The 27,064-nt window shown below is 41.2% G+C and overlaps 2 protein-coding genes across 14 annotated transcripts; both read left to right on the top strand.

The window, feature by feature from the left end:
• The first annotated feature begins 9,607 nt into the window (after positions 1-9,607).
• On the top strand, positions 9,608-16,459 carry LOC4336561 (probable WRKY transcription factor 12). Its single transcript, XM_015779547.3, has 4 exons — positions 9,608-10,277; positions 10,375-10,460; positions 10,574-10,729; positions 16,039-16,459. Exons 1-4 carry the CDS (start codon positions 9,951-9,953, stop codon positions 16,220-16,222), a joined length of 753 nt encoding a protein of 250 aa, XP_015635033.1. The 5' UTR covers positions 9,608-9,950; the 3' UTR covers positions 16,223-16,459.
• Positions 16,460-17,977: 1,518 nt separating this feature from the next.
• LOC4336560 (dol-P-Man:Man(7)GlcNAc(2)-PP-Dol alpha-1,6-mannosyltransferase) lies at positions 17,978-25,513 on the top strand. 13 transcript variants are annotated; one of them, XM_066309948.1, is made up of 21 exons: positions 17,978-18,118; positions 18,235-18,320; positions 18,619-18,653; positions 19,105-19,146; positions 19,266-19,439; positions 19,517-19,603; positions 19,691-19,746; positions 20,359-20,494; positions 20,630-20,688; positions 21,088-21,159; positions 21,719-21,782; positions 21,881-21,984; positions 22,534-22,605; positions 22,953-23,039; positions 23,119-23,186; positions 23,524-23,592; positions 23,697-23,779; positions 23,999-24,089; positions 24,170-24,235; positions 24,677-24,770; positions 24,937-25,513. In XM_066309948.1, exons 5-21 carry the CDS (start codon positions 19,349-19,351, stop codon positions 25,015-25,017), a joined length of 1,380 nt encoding a protein of 459 aa, XP_066166045.1. In that variant the 5' UTR covers positions 17,978-18,118; positions 18,235-18,320; positions 18,619-18,653; positions 19,105-19,146; positions 19,266-19,348; the 3' UTR covers positions 25,018-25,513. The 13 variants fall into 13 exon arrangements, 12 of the variants coding, with proteins under 12 accessions (XP_066166045.1, XP_066166046.1, XP_015633406.1 ...); XM_066309949.1 differs by lacking the exon at positions 19,266-19,439 and adding an exon at positions 19,220-19,265 and having other exon boundaries at positions 20,377-20,494; XM_015777920.3 differs by lacking the exon at positions 19,266-19,439 and adding an exon at positions 19,220-19,265.
• The last annotated feature ends 1,551 nt before the right edge of the window (positions 25,514-27,064 follow it).

Here is a 27,064-nt window from a genome sequence, read left to right as displayed (position 1 = left end):
TTTTTAAACCACGGTATATCTCGCGATAACCATATGGTTTTTTCTCTAAACCGTGGAGTGATGGTAACCACACTTAAAATGGTTTGGTGAACCCTGTTTGTTACCAATGACTGCGTGGGCATCAGTCAATCTGATTTGGAAATGAAGGGGGCACCTGATGCTTCACAATGAAATGTTTAGTTTCTAGCACTTAGAATGTTGTCCATACTTCCAGCAGAGCATGCTGCTGAATTACTACAGTACTACTACAAATTAACCAAAAAAACCGGTTGCTATCTCTTTCATTAATGCAAGCAAAATTGGGAGTCTTGTTGGTTGAAACTTGCTCAATTCAACCCATCACATCAGTGATCACTAATCAGTCTGTTCTAATATTAACCTGATCTTGTTTATCCATCAACCTCAAACTTACTACTCCATCTCTTTCCTGTTTCCTCCCTCTGCGCCAGAAAGGAGGCGACAAAACGAGCAAGAACGGATAAAACACTATCCCTACTCTACATCAGCAGGTGGCTTCAGTAAATCCAGGGCTGCAGATCGGATGGGATCTTGGGATCACATCAGACCATCAAAAACAGGTCATCTCAAGCGCGATTGACAGGCGAAGATCAGATTAGATATCAACACTCTCCCCGTACCTATCCTTCTCTAGCTAAAATGCCACCCCACCAGCTACTATTGGATGACATCACCAAGATTTGAGAGGCATATCATGATGAGTAATCTTAGGCGCTGGATCTCTTCCGTCACCTACTCCTGGAGCTTCTCCTTGACAGTCAGTCCACAACTCCTTTTGCCACGCGGTTCTCGAGCTAGTACGACCTACTCCATTCTTCCATTTTGAAACAAGGATGTGTTTAGTTCACGACCAAAATTAAAAGTTTGGTTGAAATTGGAATGATGTGACGGAAAAGTTAGAAGTTTGTGTGTAGGAAAATTTTGATGTGATGAAAAAATTAGAAGTTTGAAGAAAAACTTTGAAACTAAACACGGCCTAAGTTCATTTTTCACTGTTTTCATATATAACAATACAAAACTAAAAATACTATAATACTTTTACTTTATTGCATTTCAATATAATTATATCTACTTCGCATTTACCTTGAACTTTTATAAACTTCGATACAATGATTACTTAAAATTAAGCTTATTTTGAGACAAACTGCTAAAAATAAACTTATTATATTCTTGTACGATACCATTGTATTCTTGTGCTAGTGTAGTACTCCTTCCATCTCAAAATAAACCAATCTCTACGAGATGTGACACATCCTAGTATTACGAAACTGGACATACGCTTAGCATTTGAATGTGTCATATTCCGTATAAGGTTAATTTATTTTGGAATGAAAGGAGTACTCGTATGGAATAACCAATCTAAATGGAGTAGTAGTCTAATGTAAGGTCCTCACGGCGTGTCTCTTAGCGCCTGGCTCCTACTTTCTGTACTCCCCCTGCATCACGTGCACGAGGTGCACGTGATTCTTGAACGCATACGTACACCGCTGTCCGCTATAGAAAACGTTCCATTTCAGAAAAAGATAACGGCAGGCCCGACCGGGTCCCCCCGGCGGTGAACAGCGGGAGCCGCACGCGATGACGCGAGAGACGGGACGAGAGCAAACCGAGCAGCAGAGCAGAAGCCGCGCGCCACCACCTGAGGACGCTCTCTCGCATGGCCGCCTGGGTGGGGATAGCTAGGGAGGGAGCACAATAGCACATGGACACGAGCACAATAGCGATGATTTGACGATGCAAGTGCTAACCGTACGAGTGACGGACGAGTCCCTAGCGAGAGGCGGCTGGGAATCGCGAGCAGCTAGACGCGACTGCCGTGAGCCCCGTGACCGGGGGCCGCACTCGCCGCGGTAGCCCGGCCGACAGAAATTTTTTGTCCAACACCGTGCTCTCTCTGCCGTATTTGCCCGCGCGATCGCGATCGCGACCGCGACGCTGTCGCGTCCGTGTCCCGATCGAGAGGCCGATCTACCAATTCGTGGGAGCCCTGCATGCGCGCGCGGGCGCGCGGTGCGCGCCCACGGCGCCGGCCACCTAGTACAAAGCCGCGCGTTACGCAGCAGCGGCCGGCAGCGCCAAACTTCCATTCTGGCCCTGTCGCGAATTGTCGATCAGGGTTGTTCGATCGCGCGCGTCCCATGCATTCTCGCACCGATTGTCCGATTCAGCGAACATGGAAATTGAACATCAGCTTCGCATGAAAATATCTAAGTGTAAACTTAGGGCTGGTTTGGTTTGAGGCCTAAATTAGGTTACCAATATTTAGCAATTTTAATAGTATTTAGTGTCTATTTATTTGAAGCCAAATTTTGGCATGTCTAAGAAAATAGGCCATTTCAATAGTGAAATTAGGCTATTTTGGCTTCAATCCAAACACAACTTTACCTTACCAAAATTAGTCATGCCAAAACTTGTTAAAATTTAGCATTGGCCTATTTAAACCACAAACCAAACCAACCCTTAGAAACTACGCTGATGAAAAATGAACACATCACTATGAGTTTTTACTCTATCTCAAACGCCTATTTTAATTTACATATTTTAATATATAGTTTCTAGACTTTCACCATATATTTTCTCCGGTATCATCACTTCAACATCCAAACTATCTTGGGTCTCATTGTTTGGTTTGTACTTATGCTTGTAAGTTAAAATTTAAATTTTAAAACTTAATTTTGAATTTGATTTTTTTGTTTTTTATTGCATTTTATTTTACAATATTTATTTTTGAGTAGTTAAGAACACATATATAAAAGTTTTATTAATAATTTTTTTTCTTTGCTAATAAATAATTTGGATAAGCATATCAACAAATGAAACAATGGGCTGCAAGATTTCTCTCCTCTCTACCTGATGGTGTGGTTGGAAGGGGACACACGGGAGAGAAACTTAATTATTGGGTTTAGATTAGCGTACGTATAGGAAGCTGGCTCGGAATGTGATCGATATAGCTAGGCACATCTAGCGTTTCGTGGGGTGCAAAAAAACTAGAGGTGTGGTACGAAAAAGGTATGGACCCAAAGGGCCAAAATCACCATCATGAGGGAGAGGGAAGACGGGGGACGTCATGATAGTCTGATCTCTAGGCCGGTCGAGTGTGAAGAGGCAGTGGGGGTGGGAAACTGGAAAGGCCATTTGGAGCCATTCGGATGGCTCATGATTCTGATCGGAGATATACTTACCGATCAGGTGCATCGTCCATATACCGACCATATGGAAAATGCAAAATTCCAATCATGTCTATCGAAATTGTAAAGTTTGCAACCAGTTTGTTCATTCAAGAGATTTGATTCCGGATAGTAAGGTGTTCAAATAAATGGTGTAGCAGCGCGCAAAGTGAGAATAGTTCAACTGATTTTTTTTTAAAAATAAAACGAGAGTAGCTTAATTGGTTTCTTGTGGCATAACCTGTTTTTATTCGATTTCAACTTAGCATGAGTACTCGTATTTACAAGTATTTATTATTTTAGCGGTAAAAGATATACTAATCGACATCGAGTCAGTTGTAATAATTTTGTTTCAAGATATACCGGCCTGTCACTATGCATGTGAGCGCTTCGTTCAAACTAATGGTGGAGCTAAGAGCACCGTGGTCCGTGGATACCTTGCAGCAAGGGAGTACTTATTGGTCATCTCTAGCATGGAAGATAGCTCCGCTACTTGTATAAACTGAGCCTTAATTACAATTTTAGTATAGGGCTAATCAAATTATTTATAGATAAAATTATATTATTTTTCATTAATTTGTCTTGTAAAATTTGTGCCCTTGCTATATGTCCCACTTACGTCCCTGCCTCTATCTCTGCCCCTCTATTCATATATATATGTTTTAGAAATGTAATATAGTTGTTGGTGCACAATACACACACGAAAAGAGATTATGATCAACTTACTCCCAGAATATAATTAAAGCCCTTTTTTTCTCCAGAGGTACTACTCCATATGCCCCTTGAGCAGTACAACGATCGCTAGAATAGAAGTTGTGGCCTCTTTCTCATGTGCCGCGTCGTGGCTCCTCACATCCCACCAACTACACATTTCTCTATATTCATTGCTCCTCTCCTTGTCAAACCTTTTGAAACCCCACTCCTTGTAAAACTTGATGCTGTCAATAATCGTGTTGCTCCTATCAACCTAATTAATTCTCCTCTTTATGTGTACAGAGAAAACACCCAGGGGTCTTCCGGCTAGCTCCACAAGGTGGTGGGCTGGGCGATCCGGGTTCGAAGCCTCACCCTTTCTAATTATTTGATATTATGTCATTCCCTAATATTTGTGTCTTTATGTGTACACATTCTTATGATTTGAGGTAGTTTTAGCTCACCTCTATAGCCTGCCATCGAAACTTCCACATTGCATTGATGCATCCCTTCTTTCTATAAAGCTAATGACCACTAAATATCTAAAGCTTAGCATGTAAGCATAGTATTTGTAAGCACTCCCAAAACCTAACATACAAGCATGCCATATCAACCCACTAAGCAAACAAAGCTCAACATACAAATATATAGTACCTATATCTACAATTTATTTCATTCTAAAACTAAACACACACGCTAAATCATCATTCTCAAATAATTTTCACAATATTTCACCCCAAATCATTTAATCATTTCACAATATCCAACATATATCCCGTAGCAAAATACAGGGCATCATCAAATTAATATAATGCTTGTGAGCATCCTCACCAATAACCCTCATTTTAAGCCTCCAAAAGTTAAATGAGGGTTCCCCCATTTCTTGAGCACCCTAAAATCCTCTAATACTCTATTTCTTAGCCATTTCTTTTTCTCTTTAATTTTAACATAAACTAAAAATTTATGTCTGTTTTAATACCAAACAGTTTACTAATCCAAAATATAAAAACATAAAACACTACTTCGGAAATTTAGAACCTAATTAAGAAATGATAACTATATAGGCTACCAGGTATATCCATATGTACATATAAATTAAAATAAGCACATGAAGACAACAAGGCGTGTGGTGGAGGGGAGGTTGGTGAGGGTGGCGGTTAGAGCGGAAGCGGATGGTTTTGGTGGAGGGGGAGGTTTGCGATGGCAGGGGCCAAAGTGGAAGTGGATTGTGGCGATGGTCAGAGTGGAAGTGGATGGTGGCGATTGAGTAGAATTGTCCGAGGTGATATGGGGAATATTAGGGGCAGTCGGAGCAAAACCGCCTGGACAACGTCTGACGGTGTGCTCACGATAGAGATCGGGGAGGATGGCAGCGGCACGGGAGGGAGGAGACGATGTGCACCATTAAAAAATTTTTCCCGACAAAATTTAAAATGGATGGAGTTTTTTTTTTATATAGGTAAAATGGATGGAGTTGTGGTCAAGAGTATATAGAAATAGGGTTGCGGTGGGAGATTTTGGGGCCTTTTTGTTTCGAGGGGTTTTGTTGGACTTATTTTTCTTGTCCCTAAAATTTTTTTAAGGGTTATGTTTAGGGGTCTACTTAAGATGTTCTCTTACAGAATTTTGGTTCAATTTTTCCCGACAGCCCTTAATTATAGGTAACATAGAGTTATCATAGTTTTATGAAAACCATAAAATTGTTATAATCTTTTCAGCGAAGTTCCAGAACAGAATAATTCTAACAAAACATATTTTTAATCTTACAATAAATTTTATGGATGAACGCTCTATCATATATTAGCAATTCGATAAAGTTCAAACCAATCCGTAAGATTTTGCCAACTAGATCATACTCAGCGAAAGAACGAATACTTGATGAGCATTAGTACGATTACTCATGAACTAAAGGCCAACCCGGCCGGAAGAGAGCATGCACGAGCTCGACACCATTTCTCTCTTTCTTCTTTCCGATGCCCCCCCCCCCCCCTCTCTCTCTTCTCTTCCTGGTGCCCCCCTCCGGCGCAAACGGACACTGGTGCCGTCTATCTGAGCAATGATGGCCATTTTTTGCCATCAAGCAGGCCAAGATGACTATGACTCTGAAAGCATCAACTAGCCAGGGATGAAAAGGTGAAGCGAAGGATCAGACATAACAGTTGCACGCAAGAACACCACCACCACCCAGCTAGCTACTAGCTCACCTGTATACTCCCTCCATCCATTTTGAGTGTAGTCGTGGGTTTCGTGTCTAACGTTTAATCACCCGTATTATTTACAAGAAATATAAAAAAAATAAAAAAAGTCATGCGTCACATATTATTCACGTTTTATCATCTAAAAACAATAAAAATACTAATCATAAAATTTTTTTCAAATAAGACGAACGGTCAAATGCTGAATAAAAAACTCACAACAATACTTAAAATGGGACAAAGAGAGTAGCTGCTTCCCTCCTACTACCCATTCTGATTGACACCGTGTTTAGTTTCAAACTTTTTTTTTCAAACTTCCAACTTTTCCATCGCATCAAAACTTTTCTACACATATAAATTTTTAACTTTTCCGTCACATCGTTCCAATTTCAACCAAATTTCCAATTTTAGTGTGAACTAAACACAGCCTGATCTGTGTTCTGCTTCTTTCTCCTAAAATAAATTAACAAATTCAGTACAAAATATAACATATTTTCATACTTAAAATCTAAACGGAAGATTCATCCATTTATAATATTAAAACATGTCACATTCAATACTAAATTTTTTATTTTATTATAATGTATCATATTTCGTACCAACTTTATCTTGAAAGAGATGGAGTACTCCTCATCCATGGCTGTCCTCTACCGCTCCCTTGTCTCTTCCCTTCCCTTCCCTTCCCTTGTGTCTTCCTTGTACAGTACCTGTATGGCGGTACTACTCCTATAGGTTTCTATTCTTTTCTTGCTGCTGACTGCTGTTGCTGTAGTAGTAGACTCGCAGTACGTACTGTCTACTTCTCTCCCTTTCTAGGGACACAACGAGTTGGCAGCTGAACTGTACAACAGCAGTGCTCTTCACATGCTTCCTGCCTTCCTGTCCGTCAATATCTTGGCCGATTGCATTGGCACGCTGCACTTTGATCGATTATCTCCAGTTCACTACTAACAGTCTACTAACACTGATCGGAACACTCAATAGCCCCTAAAAAAAAGAAAAGAAAAGAAAGCAGCGTGTGTATCGATCTGGGAGCACAATGTGTCAATGTGTACTAACTGAAATTAATGATGATTATGTATATCATGAATTGAGAAAAATTGCTCATATGAATAAATTAAATATTATAAAGCTAATAAGTACTCTAATAAAATGCTTATGAGTAGCTTATTAGCTTTATACGAGTAATCCTACATTATAATAGAGTTGATGTCCACTAACTTTTAAATCACAACATACAACCACACACTCTTTCTCCTCTCCCTCTCTCAGTGTAGGTCTAGTATCGGTTAGTAACGACACGTATCAGCTGGATACTAATTATAAGGTGCTAGATCTGATACCTTATAGGTATCCTATTTTGAATATGATCCTGTACACAATAGCAGCCCTCATTATTTATATCAATGCATGGTACTTAATTTTAGAAACATGACACGAATAATCCACACACATATTAGCTGTTTAGACCGACAGCTCAAAGCCATGTAGGGTATATGCATATGGCCTCGCACGGTTGCACAGGCTTAAGCGAGAGGATGGCCCTGAAGAAGAGGCTTTTCTTTGCTGTTCCGCTCTGCAGATGCAATGATAAAAATTCCCTCGCCCCCAGCTGCGAGCTGTGGCTTAATCCGGAAACCTCAGCGTGAGTGCTTGCCGCTGCTGCGAGCTGTGTGTGTGCGCGCTGCTGCATGCATGCTGCCGCCGCAGTGCATCTGGTTGGCCATGGTCGCTGAGATCGATCGCTAGCTAGCCGCGGTCGGTTAGCCCCACCACTCGATCGATCGGCCATTAGAACCCAACTCCCAAGTTTTTCAATCTGTGTATCATGCACCATATGCATGAGCAGAAATGCATGGCTGCCACACAGCTATATAGCGGTTTGTCCCCACTGCAGATATATGATTGGTGAGAGTACTGCGTCCGTTTTCCTCTCTTGTACTCCTACTACTACATGGAAGAGTACTGTGTGTGTGCATAACTGCATATATATGTATATGATGATTCAGGCGAGCTGCTAATAGCTTTGCCAAATTATTAGCAAGATTCCATGTACAATTAGAATGGGTTGCTGTGCAATTGTGCATGCATATCAGGTATGGTAGCTCCAGGCATGATGGCTGTGTTCTTCCAATAATTAAGCACTGTGTTCTCCCAATAATTAAGCATGGATCATTTGCATTCGCATGCACACGGGCACGTATCGTCTATTTTATGTTTTATGAATTATGATCTTATTCTTTTGCGCGTTCGAGAAAAAATGAATTATGATCTTATTATGTACTGGTAGTATATACTCCCTCCGTACTCGTAAAGGAAATCGTTTAGGACAGCGACACGGTCTCCAAAACATAACTTTGACTTCTTTTTTTATAAAAATATTTATTGAAAAATGATATATGTATATTTTTATGAAAGTATTTTTTCAAGACAAATCTATTTATATAAATTTTATATTTTCAAACTCAACAACTTAAGAGTTATTTATGATTTATATTCTCAAGATTTGACTTAAACATAGTCCTAAATGACTTTCTTTATGAGTACGGAGGGAGTACATCTCTGATAGCTAGCTTTGGAATTCGGATTTGATGATCATGTTGTGCCCTGGATGCATGTATACGGGCAGATGGATGGTGATGATTCAAGAAAAAGAACAGTGCGGATGCGCATGTGCTACAGTGCATGTGTGCAAGGCTTTTAGTGGAGAATGCCCCACAATTATTGAGCAATTTCAGGGAGCAAAAGGTACAATGACTGCAATCCTGTACCCGGAACAAACGCGCTCCTGCAGTAATATATGTTCCTCCTGAAATTTTTTGCTCAAAGTGGGGGAAAAGCTCTGCTGAAAACAGCACTAAAGCTGTGGTGGAAATGATTTTTCATTGAAGGTGTGTAGGGTCCTTGCAATCTCAGTTTGACTAGGGCTTAGTATAAAATAATGTTTTAGCTGCACAAATATTCGGGCAAAAATATAAGATCATGAAGTAATTTTCTTGGGGATCAGAGCTATAGCTGAATTTAACCACATCAGTACAACCCAAAACTTCTTTGAAAGTATATTAGCTTAGTGCAACAACAAATCTCGAATTATGCCGTTTCCGTGAGATAATCGAAGAGATTGTTGGTTTGCTTGTCCCGTCGATCTCATCTATTACTGCAATTTTCAATTAAAAGACTCGCTTCCTTATTACTAGTTCAGTTAGCTTGACTTTTCGAAAGAGTGGTTTCAAGTGGCGATGTATTGGGAATCTGGGATTATATTCCCTTAATGGACTCTGTTCTTAATCTACGATAATACGATGTTTCTTAAAGAAAAACACTGCACCTGACAGACAGATCAAGGAGATAACCGGACTACTAGTTGTCAGTCAGAGTTGTACGCTACACACACGCTCTATACTTTGCATGCAGCATCTCGGGCCAAAACAAAGCCAGCGTGCAACCCTCGACAAAGCACATATGGACAACAGGTAGTAGTAGCGTTGGTTTATAGGCAACATCAACGAGACACACAAGCTAGAGCTAGGGAGCAGGGTGCTGATGAATCTGCAAGCACTACTCGTACGATCCAGCTCTCTCCCCAGCAGCTACAGCAACACGTACAGCCATCGCACCACCATTTGAGCAAAAGGCTCTTTAAAGGGATTTGTCCAGTACTCCTCTTCCTCCCCATCTCTGTCTCTCTTTCTTCTAGCTCTCTCTCTCTCTCTCTCTCTCTCATGGTCATCGCTTCCCTTTTAACCTAAAGAAAGAGATCTTTCTTGGCATCTCGATCGTCTTCGATCTCTCTCTAGCTAGCTATACCTCACCGGCAATCCAAGCTGCATGATCTCTTGTAGAGCATACTACTAGTAGCTAGTTAATTAGTTGCTGCATGTATGCGTGCATGGAAGGGAGCCAGTTGGAGACGGCTTGCCTCCCTGCCGCGCTCTACGCGCCGCTCTGCCCGTACACGCCGCCTTCCCCTCCTTCCTTTCTTGCGCCATTGCCGAGCCTGCAGCACAAGCTTCCCCAGCTGCCGCAGCTGGTCCACGACCACGCCGCCGCCACCGGGACGAACCATGGCGTGATGTTCTCGTCGGACCATGGCTGCCTGTACCCGCTGCTCCCGGGGATCCCGTTCTGCCTCGACTCCGGCTGCGGCGCCGCCGCCTGCGACGACGACAAGCCCGCCGGTTTCGCGCACTTGGGCTCCGCCGAGGTGATCAATTAGCCTTCAATCGATCTCAATTTGGTCATGGTATGCCGTTCTTTAATTACTTGTTGCTTACAATCTTGGATCTCGATCGATCGATCAGGCGGACACATCGGCGGCGGCGGCGAGAGTGGATAGCGAGATTGCTGCAGCTGCCACCGCAACCACTTGCCATGGGCCTAATTCATGGTGAGTACGATGATCGATCACCTCGTCCTAGCTAACACCTTGAATTGAGGTTGTAGCCTCCTGTTGATTAGGGTTTGATGAGGTAATAATAGGCCAGATTGACTGATGGGCAGGTGGAAGGGGACGGAGAAGGGGAAGATGAAGGTGAGGAGGAAGATGAGGGAGCCGAGGTTCTGCTTCCAGACCAGGAGCGATGTGGATGTGCTGGACGACGGCTACAAGTGGAGGAAGTATGGCCAGAAGGTTGTCAAGAACAGCCTCCACCCAAGGTATATATATACACGAAACATAATACATAAATTGAGAGATATGCAACCCCTAGAGGTTCTTCCACAGCTGCTAATATAATTAACAGAAGTCTACCATAGCTGCCTCCATAGCTAATATGCTCGAAACAAGATCAGCGGGATCAGAATCGATCCATTGCCTATCTTTTTTTCCCGGTTACATGGAAGATGCATACCAGTGCACACCGTTAAATATGTACACCACCACACTCACACACTCGCGAATGCGGCCCCTAACACAAGATCGAAGAGAGGGAGAACAGCGACAATTCCTATTTTAAGTATTAATTTGCCTATCTTGAATCACATATATATTATATAGTTTATCTGGGGTGAGGTTTAACTAGTTTTGTGGCAATATGGTTGTGCAACTATAGTTGAATTACATGCTTCACAATAGCTATAATATTAAATGGAGAATTGCTTCTTTGTTAATCTTTATAGATCAAATAAAAGAGCTTTCACAAATCTAATAACTTGATTACATGAGTGCGAATTCACCCTTTAAAAGAAGAAAGAGTGAATGCAGATTTTTGTAGATTAGTTGACGACTAATTAAGGATCAGTTTGCACCTAGCCTACTCTTGCTATGATGTTACATGTGTGTATGTGTGTGTACACTGCAGATTCCTACAGGAATTATGCAAGAGAAATGTCCAAATGCACTAGAGGAACCATAAAGGAATATTTTTTTAATAGATGAAAAGGGGGAAAACAATTTTAATAACTTAAGTGGATATCCACCCATCTGTTTCATGTTAACTAAATGAATATAAAAATTTTCAAAAAAAAATTGACATGATAGATTGATATATGTAATATGTCACTCCACCAACATGCAAGTTTAAATTCAACTTCTACAAGTTATAATAAAAATGACATATTTAACTCTAATTATTAGACGTATATTCATGGTTTGATTTGTTATTTTTGTTATAACTTGTAGAAATTGAATTTAAACTTTCATGTTCGTAGAGTGATATATTTTATATTAATCTATTTTATCAATTTTTTTCATAATTATTTATTTAACATGCAATAAACGGATGGACATCCACCTGAGTGATTAGAATCCATCTCAAAAAAAGAGGGGGGAGGGAGAGAGAGAGAGAGAGAGAGTGGGAATGCATATAAATTTTGAAAACGAGGATCTTGAGCTCAACTCCTTTGGTTCTTTTTTTTTTCCAAATAATTCCAAACATGATGTTTGAGTTCATGTTTAGAACACTAGAAAAATGAAGAAAAGGAAAGATTTCATAGGAATCTCTCCAACCATTCCTACAATCTAATGATGGTGAGGATTCGGTACTTTTCCCACATATTGTCGAAACTAGAATTCGGCAATATAAAGGGATAGCGCACGAGACCTAACAGTGAATGGATGCGGAGACAAGAATTTGGATAGGTTCAGGCCCTCTCGATAAAAGGTACCCTACTCCTATTTTAGGATTTTACCCGCTATGTGTAGTATTAATCTGATGATCTGGTGTGAATCCCTGTGTTCATGCCCCTTGGAGAAGGCAGGGCTCTCTGCCCGCCTTATATAGGTTGGGGGGCCAGGGTTACAAAGAAGAAACCTAGCCAGACACGGCATCAGTTTCCTAATCTATTACATAATATATGGATGTGGCCCACCTCCTATCTCTAGTAGAATATGGAGGCCGTGTGGGTACCCGGTAGGCCGGTACCCATATTCTCCACACATATTTTCCGCAAAATTTCTTCATTCAAAACACAACATGATAATAGAGGGTTCGTGGATAGATGATGGTACGGTGCTGGAATATTGCTTAGGGATATATATGCTGGCATTGCATCTACACAGAAATTTTTTAGAGGAAAAAGAACCGGTCTGTAGTTATAGAAATTGTCCACCTTAATTTGTGACACATCGATCATCTTATGCTTTGAATAGTATCGATAAAACATCAAATAGATATATGTTTAATTGTTCAGAAGTAAACGGTCGATTTAATTTGCCATGCATATATCTTTGGAGTATTATATGTTTTACACAACAGTTTTGGACTGAATTGCATGCATGTAAGCTGATCTGATTAACAAACACGCGCCCATTTCTGGCACATTTGATTTGGACTAGAAGATGGAAGGCATCCTTATAATGACAAAGAACCAGAAAATATTCCAAAATTTAACTACCCATTTAATTTATTGGGACTTATTTTACAGTAATTAGTCGTGCCAAGTGAATCTAGCTAACATTTGTATACTATATATGGCATCCATTAATTCTTGTTGACAAGAAGCCTGAACTTTATGCATCATGTTGCATTTGTTGACCGAAGATAAGTAACGAGTAGTTTATGGTATTGAAAATATGGGAACACTACAAAATACGGTCTCTTCAGGAAAAAAAATTCCTAAGTGTAATACGTCGATATATCATAGATATCAGTGAAATCAGAGACGGATCCAAAACAAGATTTAAGGGGGGACTCATTTCCTTATTACTTCTTCAATCCTCCTATTTTTCATTTTCTCCCTATTTTTCTCCTTTCATCTTCCCTTTTATCAACGATGATCCAGTGGGGCAGAAGGGACTTAAGTCCCCCCACTACCCACAATGGATCCACCCCTGTCAGTGATCGAAACTCCATGTGGCCATTCTCAAAGTTCATATTTGCATATGTCATGTGTGTTTCATATATACACTATAAGCATCAGCATGAGCTGGTGAACTTTGCTGAAAGAGTATACCATGCAATAATAATGCACCATGCATGCCACAGTATGATGCATATATTTCTACTAAAGAAAAAAAAACGAGATATCTAGAGCATCGAATCCCTATGCTAATTATTAGTATCCCTGAACACCTGAGTTTAACCCTATGTTTTGGCACGGGTACCTACCGAACCAGAGACTGCCACCTGATTCAGAAAAGCCGATTTTGAAAAGAAAAAAAAAATAAAGCCGCTACTATTCTCTTTTCTGCTTGGTCTAAGTTCTGATCATGCGTCATCTTTATGGCACTAGTAAAACCTATCATGATTTTTGATCTGCAGCGCTAGGACAGGCGCTTGCACATCCACCTGTGTGCATATGGATGCACCGGGACAAATGGTGCACACATTTTCAGATTGCAATATTTTTCTTCAGAGATACTTAGTACCCGTAAGAAGGGGAAGCCCCTGTTAGCAGCTTGTGCATGATTTCTTCCTGTAGTATATCTCTGCAATCCTATGGTTTTAGGTATAGTTTGAGTGATAAAATTGATATGCAAGCAAGCACATAAGTCCAACGAAAACAGCGTATATTCAGTGAAAACTCATAGTAATTGAATAGCAGAGCTCCTGCGTCACGTTCAAACATAAAAATGAAAACTAACAGTCTAAAATACCACTCCCTCCGTTTATTAATAACGGATACATTCATATCATGTTCAAAGTTTGAACAATAATAATTTCTATATTATTATGTTTATACATCAAAAGTCATATTATTAGATTTATTACCGCTACCATTCAAAAAAGACCACATTTTAGCCCATCTCGTTTGTCCTACAAAGACTTCATTTTGGAGCAATAAATGCATCGGAGTTTGCTAAAGTACGGGATAAATACATTGTAGTTTTCTAAGGTGAAGGATATTCTAGCATTTTTTATTGTATTGGTATGTGCCTAAGGAATTGGCATTTTTTCGGGTCATTTTGAAAAACATTTGTCCTAGGGGGATAACACTGGAACGAGATCTAGCCCGATTCGAGGACACCCTCGAAGGGAAAGCAAGCACTTTCGAAAGCAGGGGTTATGGACTAAACATAGAGTTTTTTTGGGATGGGGAAATAGTATCATATTTTCATAATAGTTGAACAAAGTCATCGATGATATTTATTTTCGGGAAAATATTTATTTTCGCAGACACCTAGGTGCAGACGGGCAAGACCTCCGCACGAAAAAATCCTTTTTATAGTAGTGATCCTAGCAAAAAAAAAAGAGGGGGGGGGGGGGGTCAAAGTATGCATGTCTTGGTCAAAACTGTGAGTTACACCATTCATGTCTGTAATTCGATGGTTGAGGTGGGGCAAGGCGCGGGATGTGGGTGTTCGGGTTAAACAGAGCCACTATAGCATTATTTTTTGCTAGGATGACCGAAGGATTTGGCCCCCACACATTAGTAATGGTGTAACTAAAATGTCATCGTTTAGGAGAGAATGCGCTACTCCTGCATGGTAGTAGGAACTTTTATGATGTTAAGGCAAGAGAAAGTAGAGAGGAAAAAAAAAATTGTTTGTTGATTACCAGACGGCCTGATTAATAGAAAACTTTATACTATTTACACATTTCATATATGCTATCTATAGAACTAAAGTATTTCTTATACTACTGTATGAGTTATTAATTTGTATATCGTCTAAGATATAACATGAAAAAATTATATAGACAATAGTTCATGCCCTTAGAAGTTATAACTCTCCATGTTTCCTAGCTATGAATTGCTCTAGGCGAAAACAATATTTCCTAGTAAATAAATTGCAAGGATTTTGATTTTATCTATAGCAGTTCACAGTACTTATTAAGAGATATATGGGGAGTTCTGTTGTGAGAATTGGTGCCGGTGTGCTTGACTTCTAGTCTAGTTTCTTTTGGATTTACATGCCCTAAGGGTCTTATTAGCCCCATTTTCTCAATGTACAAATGATGCATGCATCCTCTCTTTCAGGAAATGGTGGAGCTCTTATTAGCCTCATTTTCTGAAAGAGAGGATGCATGCAGTATTTGTCCTTCCATATATTTGAGTATTGAGCCCAAATTTGAGCTCATTATTAGCTATTATACCCCGTATGAAACTTAATTAGTATTCAGATGTATGCATGATCAGTTACGAGTCGGTGATCATGACATGCGGAAATTGCGTACACATTAAATGTTTTTCTTATTTGTGTAACACAATTTTTTTCTAATAATATATTAGCAAAAAAAGGGTTCATGTCAATTAAAATTGTCTCCCCCCTTTTTTTTTTGTTTATAATTAACCTTGCCCATTTCATCGTACAATATTCATGATGAACTCTTGCTGAGTACGTGACAGCACTAGTAGTGCTCATCAGTTTGAGCATGCAGGCATGTCACCAGGCCAGTAGTGCCATTTCAGATCAGCTAGCAGCATCCGCTGCTGACGCTCTTCTTCATTTGTTTGTGATTGCAGTTTCTCTGTAGCATGCATACAATGAATCGCTCTCTCTCTCAGCTTGCTGACCAGTCCGTACTTAATCTGTGTTGGTGTGCGCGTGTGTACTGTTTGTGTGCAAATTGTGCATGCAAATGCAGGAGCTACTACAGGTGCACCCACAACAACTGCCGCGTGAAGAAGCGGGTGGAGCGGCTGTCGGAGGATTGCCGCATGGTGATCACCACCTACGAGGGCCGCCACACCCACACCCCCTGCAGCGACGACGCCACCACCGGCGCCGCCGGCGACCACACCGCCAGCTGCGCCTTCACCTCCTTCTGACGAACGCATGCTTATGTACATGGATCGGTGATGGATTATTGTTCTCTGATCTGATGGTGGCAATTGGGAAATCGAAGAAGCAGGGATCGATGTAAAATGAAAATGTACTAGGAAAGCTTTTAGAACTCTTATGGATGCTATTTAATTTCCTGGTCAATCAGCTAGCCGATCGATCAACACGTTGCATGATATTCAGTCTAATTATGAATGAAAATGTAGTAGGAAGCTTAATTAGAACTCTCAAGTCTCACTCACCTGCATGTTATTTCCTAGTATCAATCAGCTGATCAAGTTGCATAATATTCAGTCGATCTTAATATGAATGTGGAGACATGCATGCTCCTACATATACCTGACGAAGTACCAAGCACAGTGAACACTACTGCTAGTCTAGTCTGGCAATTTGGATCATGCCTGCCTGCTTAAAAGCCCTTGGACATGGCTGCTGCGAACTGCGATGCATGCAAGGGCACCGAAAGCGAGAGGCATATGCATATGCACACCTTGCCTGTCTGTCGGCCATACATGCACAGTCGCAAAGTGGTACTGTATGGTACGAGCAACACCCTGACGAATCAGGGAAGGCACAAAGCTAGCGGTCGTCCTTCCACTCGTACTCGTACTCGCCCATCATGCTTGCTGCCATAGCCGCTAATGATTGTGGAACTGCACCTCCACAGCGCTTAAAACGAACGTGAGCTCTCGGACAAACTCGCCTTCTTCACATGTTGTCTCCTCTCTGTCTGATGACAGTGTGTGGTGACTGTCTGACTGACACTGCATCCGTCTCTGCTGGAAGAAACACACGTTTTCAGACAGGCTAATGATAGGCGCACCTACCGCGCGTTTTCAGTTGAACACTTGCAATATGCAAGACGATTAATTATGTTGTAGCAAGTTTATTTAATTTCCAGATTTTTTTTCTTTTTTGGCCATTTGGCCATTTGTGCTGCCCATCTTAAAGAGGACATGCATCGCAAATGCCCAGACAAGCATTTTGTTGCTTCCAGAAAATATATGCAGTAAGAAATACTCGTCACTTTTGTTTGTCAATTACTCAATTTGCAAAGGCTTTACTTAAAGCGTTGCAGGGCAGCACGAGATATCGTGCTAAACCACTAAGCATTTTTCATCAGGTGGCAAATATAAGATATCTTAAAGGTGCTAGATTAGCCGGCTTCTCAGCGATTTAGGAGGCCAGTGCCCAATACGATCTCACCACGTCATTTGACTACTGCTTTCAGCGGGTTTGCACAAGACGATGGGCTTGCGAGCCATTCGGCCCAACCGACTGGTCAACGGGCCCTTATTCGTCATCGTGGTCTGCTGATATGGTCTTGTAATAGTAAGGGCCTGTTTGGTACAACTCCAACTCCTAAATATAACTCCAGGAGTTGAGTCTGGAGTGGAGTTGTGGAGCTGCCTAAACTCAGCTCCACAACTCTAGTACATTTTGTGAGAGAGCTCCACCCAACTCCACTCCCAGTTTTGGTGGAGCTGAAAGTGTTTGGCTGAGCTCCAGCTCCAGGAGGGGTGGAGCTGGAGCTGGAGTTGTGCCAAAGAGGGCCTAACACTGATGAATAAATTCAAGCATCAGGTATTTGGGCCTTAGGGCCCAACTAGCTGAGTGCCACTCGTGAGGCCTAGTCCATCATGGCCTGGCCCATCTAAGCCACCTAGTAAGAGGCTAAGCTAGGCCGGGCCCACTAATCCGGATGCGTCAACCAAACCGGACTCCGACTCGAGCACAGCCTCGCCGATCTGGCTCGACCAAGCCGCGGAATTCCGGAAGCGACTCGCTCTCGTCGGCTCGTCGCACGCGCGAGCCCACTTTGCCGGCCACCGGGATGGCGCCGCCGCGGCCCTCGCCGGCGGCGAGGCTGCTGAGGGAGTACGGTGAGTGCTCTCCTCTCGCTCTCGGCCTCGCGAAGCCTCTCCAAATCAGGGCTCTGCTGCGGTGGTGGGAGGGTTTTTGGGATCTGATGCGTCGGGGGCACTACTCTCGCTTGCAGGGTGGGACCTGTTGCTCGGATCGATTGCCGCGTTCTACGCCGTCATGGTGCCCTACACCAAGGTGGAAGAGAGCTTCAACGTGCAGGTTCCGGTTCCGGCTCCCTCTCCGTTGAGCATCCGAGTGGCTGGATTACATTGTAGTCGTGCTTTGTGTGCAATTACAGTAGGGATTTTCTGTTGTTTGCTCAAGTAGTAGTGTGTGTCCTTATTCTCTGTTGCTGTTCAGTTACTAGACACGGGATTCAGGATGATTGCTGATAATTTGCTAATGTTCATTTTGGTTGCAACTGGTTGCTAGATGATATTGGTGTGCACATGTGAATTGTAGGATAGTATGACTTAACAACAATCAGCTTATGTGAATTCATTTACATTTTCTGCAGACACGCAGAATCCATGCTGAATATTGATGAATCGGGTATCTTTGCCGTAGACATCCAAGATGCACCCTTTCTATATTTGGTAGTTCATACATCATATATATTATATCATGAGCGTTGAAAAGCTGAAGTTGCTCAAGTTCCAGTGTCACCTATGCAATGTTAAAGAAGTAGAGGAAAATTTGCAGGATAATTATGAGTTTCAACTTTCAACCCTTCATGTCTAAAAACTAATGCTTTATGTTTGATAACTTCCCTTAGGCTCTGCGTGATAATCAATTTGAATGAAATTTGCTTTGGGAAATTGTTTCATTCTCTACTGCTCATTTATCTTTCCTTTGCCTGGTATTGAATCTTTTACTTGCTAATTCTTGCCTTTTTCCGTTTAGTTTGGTAAATTTTTTTTACCTATTCCACAGTGTATGTTTGCACTTTTACTGTAATGCCATTACAATGTTTAGGCTAACACTTTGCTCATGTATGTTCTAGGCCATGCATGACATTCTCTACCACAACTATCATATTGAGAAGGTAATCATTTCTGCTAGTCTATCAATACAACATGCTTGATGCTTATTTAATTTCTTTCTTCAATTTGCTGCAGTATGATCATTTAGAATTTCCTGGTGTTGTCCCTCGGTCATTTATAGGTAATACTATGTTCACTTGAAGCCTTGATCTGTGCACTATGCTACAATTTTTCCGCTAATGACCATTGCTTGGCTCAAGCATAATGAAATGGCAAGTAGATGGTCAAGGTCAGATGGCATTACCAGTTTACCACAATATACTCCTACTAGATATGCCTGTAGTGTCTATATATGGTATGACTGGCCTTGCAGATTTTGTAATCTGGACATGACGCAGATCATTAACACCGTTTACTACATATATTCTTCAGGAGCATTGGTTGTATCTGTTATCTCATCGCCTGCAGTCTTCGTAATGCATTTATGTCATGTTCCAAAGGTTTATGGTCTTCTAGCAGGTGCTGTCAATAACTTAGCACATGTCTTCTTGCATGTTGTATCTGTTTTTGTTGCCATATTGATGTTCTTCTATTTTGCCCTTTTAGTTCGGATAGTGTTGGGTAGTATTATCCTGATGACTTTGAGACTTCTCCGAGTTCAGGTATTCCTTTTCACTTCTTGTTCTGTTTAAAAGGGTTTATTGCAAGTATGCACTGTTTCTCAGTTCTCCTAGGTACTACCAATATTCTGAAAACGCTGTTTCCCTGAAAAGGGGTAAACCTCAATCCTTTTACCTGTATAACCTTCTCCTGGCCTTGAAGTGCAGCAACTCATAGAATGGCCACCATTTTTTTTAAAAAAAAGGAACCTTGCTTATCAAATTTGGTTTTTGTTTTGATGCGTCTGTGAATTTGCCAAGGGCCTAAGATGCATGGTCGTCTTGCCTGTGGCATACCTGCTGCAGTATGCTAGCCTTGTTTGAATCTTCTTTTTTTGGCTTGGTTTGGACCATATACCTTACGATACCTTTCACTCTGTGCCATTTATATTCCATACAAATCTGGATAGAAGAGAACTTAATTTTTGTTTCTACTATCTCATGCACAAACTTCTAAGTGCTGTATATCATCAAGATATCCCTTTGGGTTATGTGTTTATGTCAAACTGTTCTATGCCCATCTTGAGTAACATTTGTTTTCTATAATTTGCACTGAATCGTCCCGTGAGCACGAGTCTGTTATTCTGTCCTTGGACACCATAACGTTTTTCTCAGTTCATTTCTGATATACAGGTAAAAAGGAAGTTTGGTCATCATGCTGAAGCATTCTATCTGATACTAACTGCTACCCAGTTTCACTTATTGTTCTACTCAACCAGGCCCCTTCCGAATGTCTTAGCTTTAGCTTTTGGTGAGGACATTGTTTAAATCAAACACAAGTCTGTTCGAGTGTTACTGATTTTTGTGACACTATTGGCAGTAGCATTAATCATATGTGGGGTTTGTGTAATAATCGTGCAACTCATTGTTTCTTTCTGTCTCGCAGTTAACTTGACATACTATTTCTGGTTCAAGGGAAACCATCGACGCACATTACAGGCCCTGGTATGCTAATTTTTTAACACTTTTACCTTACTTTCACACCATTTTGTTTGCATGCTGCTGTTTTCACATTTTTGTATACACTGCAGAAAGCAAGAATTTATTTCAATTCGAGTTGCATATATTGTTGAATTCAAAATTTGACATCCTGCACTGCACACAATAACTCCAAAGAATCTGAGTTCTGGACATGACATTCTAAAGTTGCAAGTTTCAACATGAAACTGAGAAATTCTTTCTTTACTCTTCGTTCAGTTCAATTTCTTGTTGATTTACTAAATTGAGAAATGATTCTCAGTTATTTATTTGCAGACCAATAAAGATTACAAATTGGTTTTATAGCATTGAAAGATCCTCAGTTCCGCTTTATCCTTCTGAAGTAATTCTCCATATTGCTTGCAGATTGTCGCAGCAGTTATTTTTAGGTGTGACATGATTTTGCTTCTTGGTACAATAGGACTTGCACTTTTGCTGGTGAGTTTCACCTACAAAACCTGAATTTCTCTTGGCAGTTGCACAGTCATTTCATACTCTTTTATGTAGTGAAATCTTTGAGGAAGCAAGGGTCCAAAGTTTATATTACTCATTTTTTGTAGGCTATGCACAAATAGCTCTTATCTCGTACACTAGGTACAAATACCAATTGTCAATACTCTCTATTACTTCCCAACTTTGTGTTTGTTCAAATTCAATGCAAAGTAACTTTGTCATAGAATCATAAGGGCTTCATGGTTCAACCAGATTTTGCGGTTTTGTGCTTTCATCATTTGTGTCTCTGTAGTGAATTAGTAAACTTGTTTGAAGGACCATGAGGGGACTGTGGTTAATTATCTCTATAAGTTATTTTTATTGAGGCATGGCTAATAATCTCTAAGTGAGTAACTTGGTATGTCACCAGGCTATTAAAATGATAGCACTCACTTATACTATCATATATCAAGTTGTTATATCTATTTGGACTTTGTATGTATTCTTCTGCTTACTTTATCTGGGAAAGTTGGGGCTGAGGTGCAATTTGACTATGCTGTGACAGAGCAGGTCTATTTCTCTATTGGAAGCAATCAAATGTTGTGTAAGCACTGCCATTATATGCATTGGTATGTTGCTTTCTACTTTCTTGAACTTTCTCCAATAGTCTAACAGAAGTCTGTGCAAATCTGCAAGAAACATTTCTCACTATGAATAATGTTCTTAGGCTTCACTGTACTGGTTGACTCTATACTGTGGCGGCGAATCCTGTGGCCAGAATTTGAGGTTTTGTGGTTTAATTCAGTTCTGAACCGGAGTTCAGAGTGGGGTGTATCCTTTTTCTATTTGTGTGCATGTGCCAAACTGCAGTTTCCTTTTTTTTTTAATAATAATTCTAGTTAATACTTTCAGTGCACAATGAAACACCGTTTTTTTCCTCTTTAGCCAGAATTTTATTCTTTTTTCCTAGCAAATATATGCATGTGTTCTCTCTTTCACTAAGTCACTTCACGGAGACATTTTCATATGCACTCCTTTCTCTTTAGCCAGAATTTTATTCTTTTTTACTACCAAATATATATGCATCAGTTCTCTCTTTCACTAAGTCACTTCACAGAGACATTTCATATGAGAATATGCAAAGCACATATCTTTTGTATTAAGATTGGGAAGATTGAAGTTTCATTTTCATATGCACTGAACATGATGTTAATCTCTATTAGTCACATGAATACAAAAAAGGATGCAACATATATACACTTCTTGTTCAAGACTTATCCTCTTCTTCTTTTTAGATTCATGTGGTGAAATCTATGTATTATCTCCTGAAACTTATGCGAAGCTCCCAGCCCTGTTATCCATGACTACCATAAACTTTAGACACATTCCATCCATTGGTACTTCACCTCAGCACTTCCACGCTCCATGCTGGTAGCATATCCTCTTTGCATGGTGAGATAAGAAACTTCCATACAAGAAATTGTGCTACTTACGTGGCTAAAAAGTGCATGTGCCTTTTGCTTGAACAAGTATATAACTTATTCCATGCCTTCTTATCATGTATTTAATATGCATGAAACATGATGCTTAGCTAGTAATAGTTGATTGGCTTCCCATCTCTACATGTACTTTATATCAAAACTGTTACTTCATACTATTTGATTGAGTCAACTAATTATATTTTTATGATGTATCTTTTCTGATGGTGGTACTATCAATGCATTATTGGTTATTGTTTTTTTTATTTGATTTTTTATTGGAAGTAAGAAATGTATCTCATGAAGCCTTTTCAGTGACAGGTCGGTGCTCTTCTTGACAGAAGGATAGTGCCATACATACTTCCAGTCTTCTCATTTGTTGTGCTTTATTCAAAGCTTCCACATAAGGTATCTCTACATCTCTTGATACTAGTTCCATCCTTATATTTGGCCATTCTTGTACATGATGACTGATGTTGTGTTTCAGGAGCTTCGCTTCATTATGGCTTCGATTCCCATGCTTAATGTGTCTGCTTCACTAGCAGCAAGCAGAATGTGAGCATAACCAATCTTCTGTCATATCTAGTTCCTACTCCCTCTATTTCACAATGTAAGTCATTCTAGCATTTCCCATATTCATATTAATGTTAATGAATCTAGACATATATACCTATCTAGATTCATTAACACCAATATAAATGTGGGAAATGCTAGAATGACTTACATTGTGAAACAGAGGAAGTACTATTTTATCAATTTACTGATCCAAGCTAGGAATGCTAGCTTCATTATCAGAACTCCTTTTATTTCATACCCTTCGTATTGAATGGCGTTTCCTCTCTTTCTTTGCTTTGCGATTTCGACCCGTGAATATATGTTTGTCTATCTTCAGATATAATAACAGAAAGAAAACTGGGTGGAAGTTACTTTATGTTCTCATGATTGGTGGCTTTCTTTCCAGGTACAATAATTTAACCATGGTTATATTGTAAAATATTAATATGGTATCCTTTTTCAAGTAGCACAATATATGCTACTGTTGGAAACTCACATATAATTATATAGTCTAGGATACTCTGGTGTAACTTTCATGGCATCCTACAATAATTATCCTGGTGGATATGCTCTAAAGGCTCTACATGAAGCAGGTGAGACCTACATAAGTTATGTGGAATACGTGAAATTATGATAGTTTTCTTCTGTTAACAAAACTGCAAGGGCTTGGCTGAACCGCAAGCAGCACATTACAAATTGAACAGCTAGTAGTGTCTCATCTAGTGGTGTCTACTGTTTTAGCGATTATGGGGTATGTTGACAATAATATCTTTATTGATGGCACATACTATTGGTTGCTTCTCTTTTACCAGATTCTGTAATGAAGGACAAAATTGTTCACATTGATGCCTTCACTGCAATGAGTGGAGTTTCACGTTTCTGTGAAAGTGAATATCCTTGGAGGTATCCTCTGTAGTGTTTTATCTTTGTTAGTATCTTTTATCATGCCATTTATGAGCATCTCAAAATCTGTTCACTGGCAGATATTCTAAGGAGGAAAAAATTTCCATCGAGGAATATCAGGAAAGAAATTTCACATATCTGCTGAAGTAAGTTTACTTACTTCCTCCGTTTCACAATGTAAGACTTTCTAGCATTGCCCATATTCATTTAGATGTTAATGAATCTAGACATATGTATGTATTTAGATTCATTAACATCCATATGTACGTGGGCAATACTAGAAAGTCTTACATTGTGAAACGGAGGGAGTATTTGCTAAAATACCTTATGCACTTATTTTTGTTACTATCTGGATATTTAAAGATTGAAGCGGACTTTTGCAAGCACCACTGAGAAGTGGGGCCTACATATATGGGGAGTTCACCTAATGTTGGAAAAGTCCTTGTATTACCTCCATGTTTGTTTGAGTAGAAGCAAATTACCGAACAACTCTTGTTACCATGCATGAATAAATATAATCAAAGGCACAACTGGTACTCATTTCACGCTGTAATGCTTTTCTTATTTCTTATTGTTGTACCAAACAGTGAACACCGCCATATCAGTGGCTACAAGTGCTTGTTTGCCGTGGATGGATTCTCCAGAGCGAAAATTCAACCTCGAATCCCACTACTCTCACTGGTACGCTATCATTCTTTACAGAGTAGCTATCTACCTTATCGGCATGCAGATTACATACTCCAGCCAAATGCCAGCATTGCCATCCTATTTCTGGTTCTGTCAAACATTAAACTCACGGTGGTGATTGAATACTGGCTCTGGTCGCTAACCTCAGCATTTACTGCAGGTGAAAGAGCCAAAAGTGTTTGCACATGGGAATACGAGAGACCCTGATATTCTTTCGCTGAATTGGCCCGGTTGCCCTTGAGGTGAGGATACTGATCGGATCTCTACCACAGGACCACTAACTGCCAATTGTGAAGATGCCCAGCCTGTGTAAATCACTGGATCAATCGAGCCCCTTCCCAAACCCCAGCTCGGAAGATACTACACCTTGCCACCTTTGGGCTATTCAAGGCTCACACTTTAGCGCAAAAAACTCGCGTTTTTATGTTGAAACCATGTGCTTCGGTTTCTGACCTAGTTGCTCGTATCTGGTGGCCAAAAGGAGGGGAAAAAAAACTGAGGAATAGGAGAGACCATAACAATCTTGTGCTCTAGCAAGTTGCTCCATTTCATACACAAGTACCATGTATCCTATCTTACATTACGTCAACCCACTTGCTGTATAGCGTGACTCTTGGCCGATGACATCTCCGTCGCACCATTTTCCACGCATTGGCCCCAGGCACGGAGCAAAGCCCGTTGGCTGTAAAATCATGCGAGATCTCTGCTGAAGAAAGAAAAAAAATGATTTGTTGCAATGATGGATCTGTCATGGGGATGATGGGTCTCGAGTTCTTATTACCGGCATTAGAATTATAGGAGTCTCATTAAACTTTTCATTAAAATATATTGTCATATGGAGTATTCATTAGAAGAAAGGGTATAGGCTTATCTACTTTATTAAGTCCCTTCTAGTCCTTCCTAGATCCGCCCATGATTCGCTGAACCAGTGATTCAATGTGTAGCCGTCGACAAGCTTGCTTGGAATTAAGTTCACAATTTCGATCGAATTTACCGTCTCATTGTGGCTCGCATTTTCAAGTTTTCAACCGCAAGCCCTTGCAAACGGCCGGCGAGCTAGGCGGTGGCCGGCGGAGCGAGACGTCTCGGCGGTGGTGTCGCCGTCGTCGTCAGTTCGTCGCTTGGGACGACGGAATGGAAGTCGTCGTCTAGATTGATTAGGACGGGGGAGATGTCATGGGCTGGCCGCTCATGGGACAACCGAAAGTAAAGCATCAGCACCAGTACCAGTACACTACTCTACTCGCCAGTTGCCAGGGTCAAGGAACCGGGACCCCACCGGCTTCGATTCCTCAATCCTCAGGCCTGTTATCATTATTCATTCTCATCATCTCATGGTCGGTCGCCTCGCCATTAGTTACGACGAGCACATCGTCCCTCTCCTCCCGTTTTTATTTCTCGAGCTAATTCAGGGAGAGAGAGAGAGAGAGAGAGAGAGAGAGAGAGAGAGCAGCCTCAGCCTCCATCCAATCGCTACTGGCCGGGGTGAACCCAACTCCCGAATTTGGTACTTGCAATTCTCTACTAATAATAACAAATGGTGGCATCCGACTCACTGGCGAGAGCGAGATGAGATCGAGTCCCTAACCACCACCCAAAAAAGAAAAAAAAAAACGCACACACACACACACGAGGAAACATGGGTTAACTGAACTCCTCCCCCTCCCCCCCGGTTGCTTTACGCTTTACGTGGTGATTTATGTACGATTGATTATACTTGTTTTAGTTCCGGCTCGGTTCACATGACGTGGAACCAACACAGAAAAAACGCAACCAACCCAACCCAAGCGGGCGGCCGGGGGCAGCAACAGCGCCCGCGAGAAGGCACGTCGCGTACGGGGCGCGCGGGCGCATTTGATGCGGTGGTGGTGGTGCGTGTGCGCGTTGGGAGGGAGTCAGGTGAGGTGCGGGGGATGTACACATCTGCCCAGTGTGCGCGTCAGATCCAAACCCAGACGAGACGAGGGCGAGCCGCGACCGCGAGGCGACGGAGACAAAAGAAAAACAGGAGAGGCGACGCCGCGTCGGCCACATGGAGCGGGGACGCGATGAGCACACGGGACGACGCTTGGCTGCGCTGCTTTGCTTGGCTGGCTCTCTCGCCCATGGAGCGAGCAAAGCCAACCCAACCCACAGCAAAACTGAGTGAGGGAGACCTAATCTGGTTGAGATGGTACTATATCCATCCAATCCAAGTATCTAATTACCATCTTATGAATCAGCACCGTCTCATCGTGGGGCCCACCGGCTTCCAGGGAGCAAAACTTTTCTTCCTCTTCTTCTGTTTC

This window comes from Oryza sativa, chromosome 4 (assembly GCF_034140825.1).
Source record: "Oryza sativa Japonica Group chromosome 4, ASM3414082v1".
NCBI lineage: Eukaryota > Viridiplantae > Streptophyta > Magnoliopsida > Poales > Poaceae > Oryza > Oryza sativa.
The sequence above is the reverse complement of the archived record's forward strand: the minus strand, read 5'-3'. Positions and strand labels throughout refer to the sequence as shown.

Bases quoted from the DNA above. Each gene is read 5' to 3' on its own strand.
- LOC4336561 (XM_015779547.3), top strand. From the start codon at position 9,951: ATGTATGCGTGCATGGAAGGGAGCCAGTTGGAGACGGCTTGCCTCCCT. The intron at 10,278-10,374 runs GTGATCAATTAG...TCGATCGATCAG, and splicing joins CGCACTTGGGCTCCGCCGAG to GCGGACACATCGGCGGCGGC. The intron at 10,461-10,573 runs GTGAGTACGATG...ACTGATGGGCAG, and splicing joins TGCCATGGGCCTAATTCATG to GTGGAAGGGGACGGAGAAGG.
- LOC4336560 (XM_015777918.3), top strand. From the start codon at position 18,070: ATGGCGCCGCCGCGGCCCTCGCCGGCGGCGAGGCTGCTGAGGGAGTAC. The intron at 19,266-19,516 runs GTAATACTATGT...TATATTCTTCAG, and splicing joins TGTCCCTCGGTCATTTATAG to GAGCATTGGTTGTATCTGTT. The intron at 21,783-21,880 runs GTATGTTGCTTT...TAATGTTCTTAG, and splicing joins CACTGCCATTATATGCATTG to GCTTCACTGTACTGGTTGAC.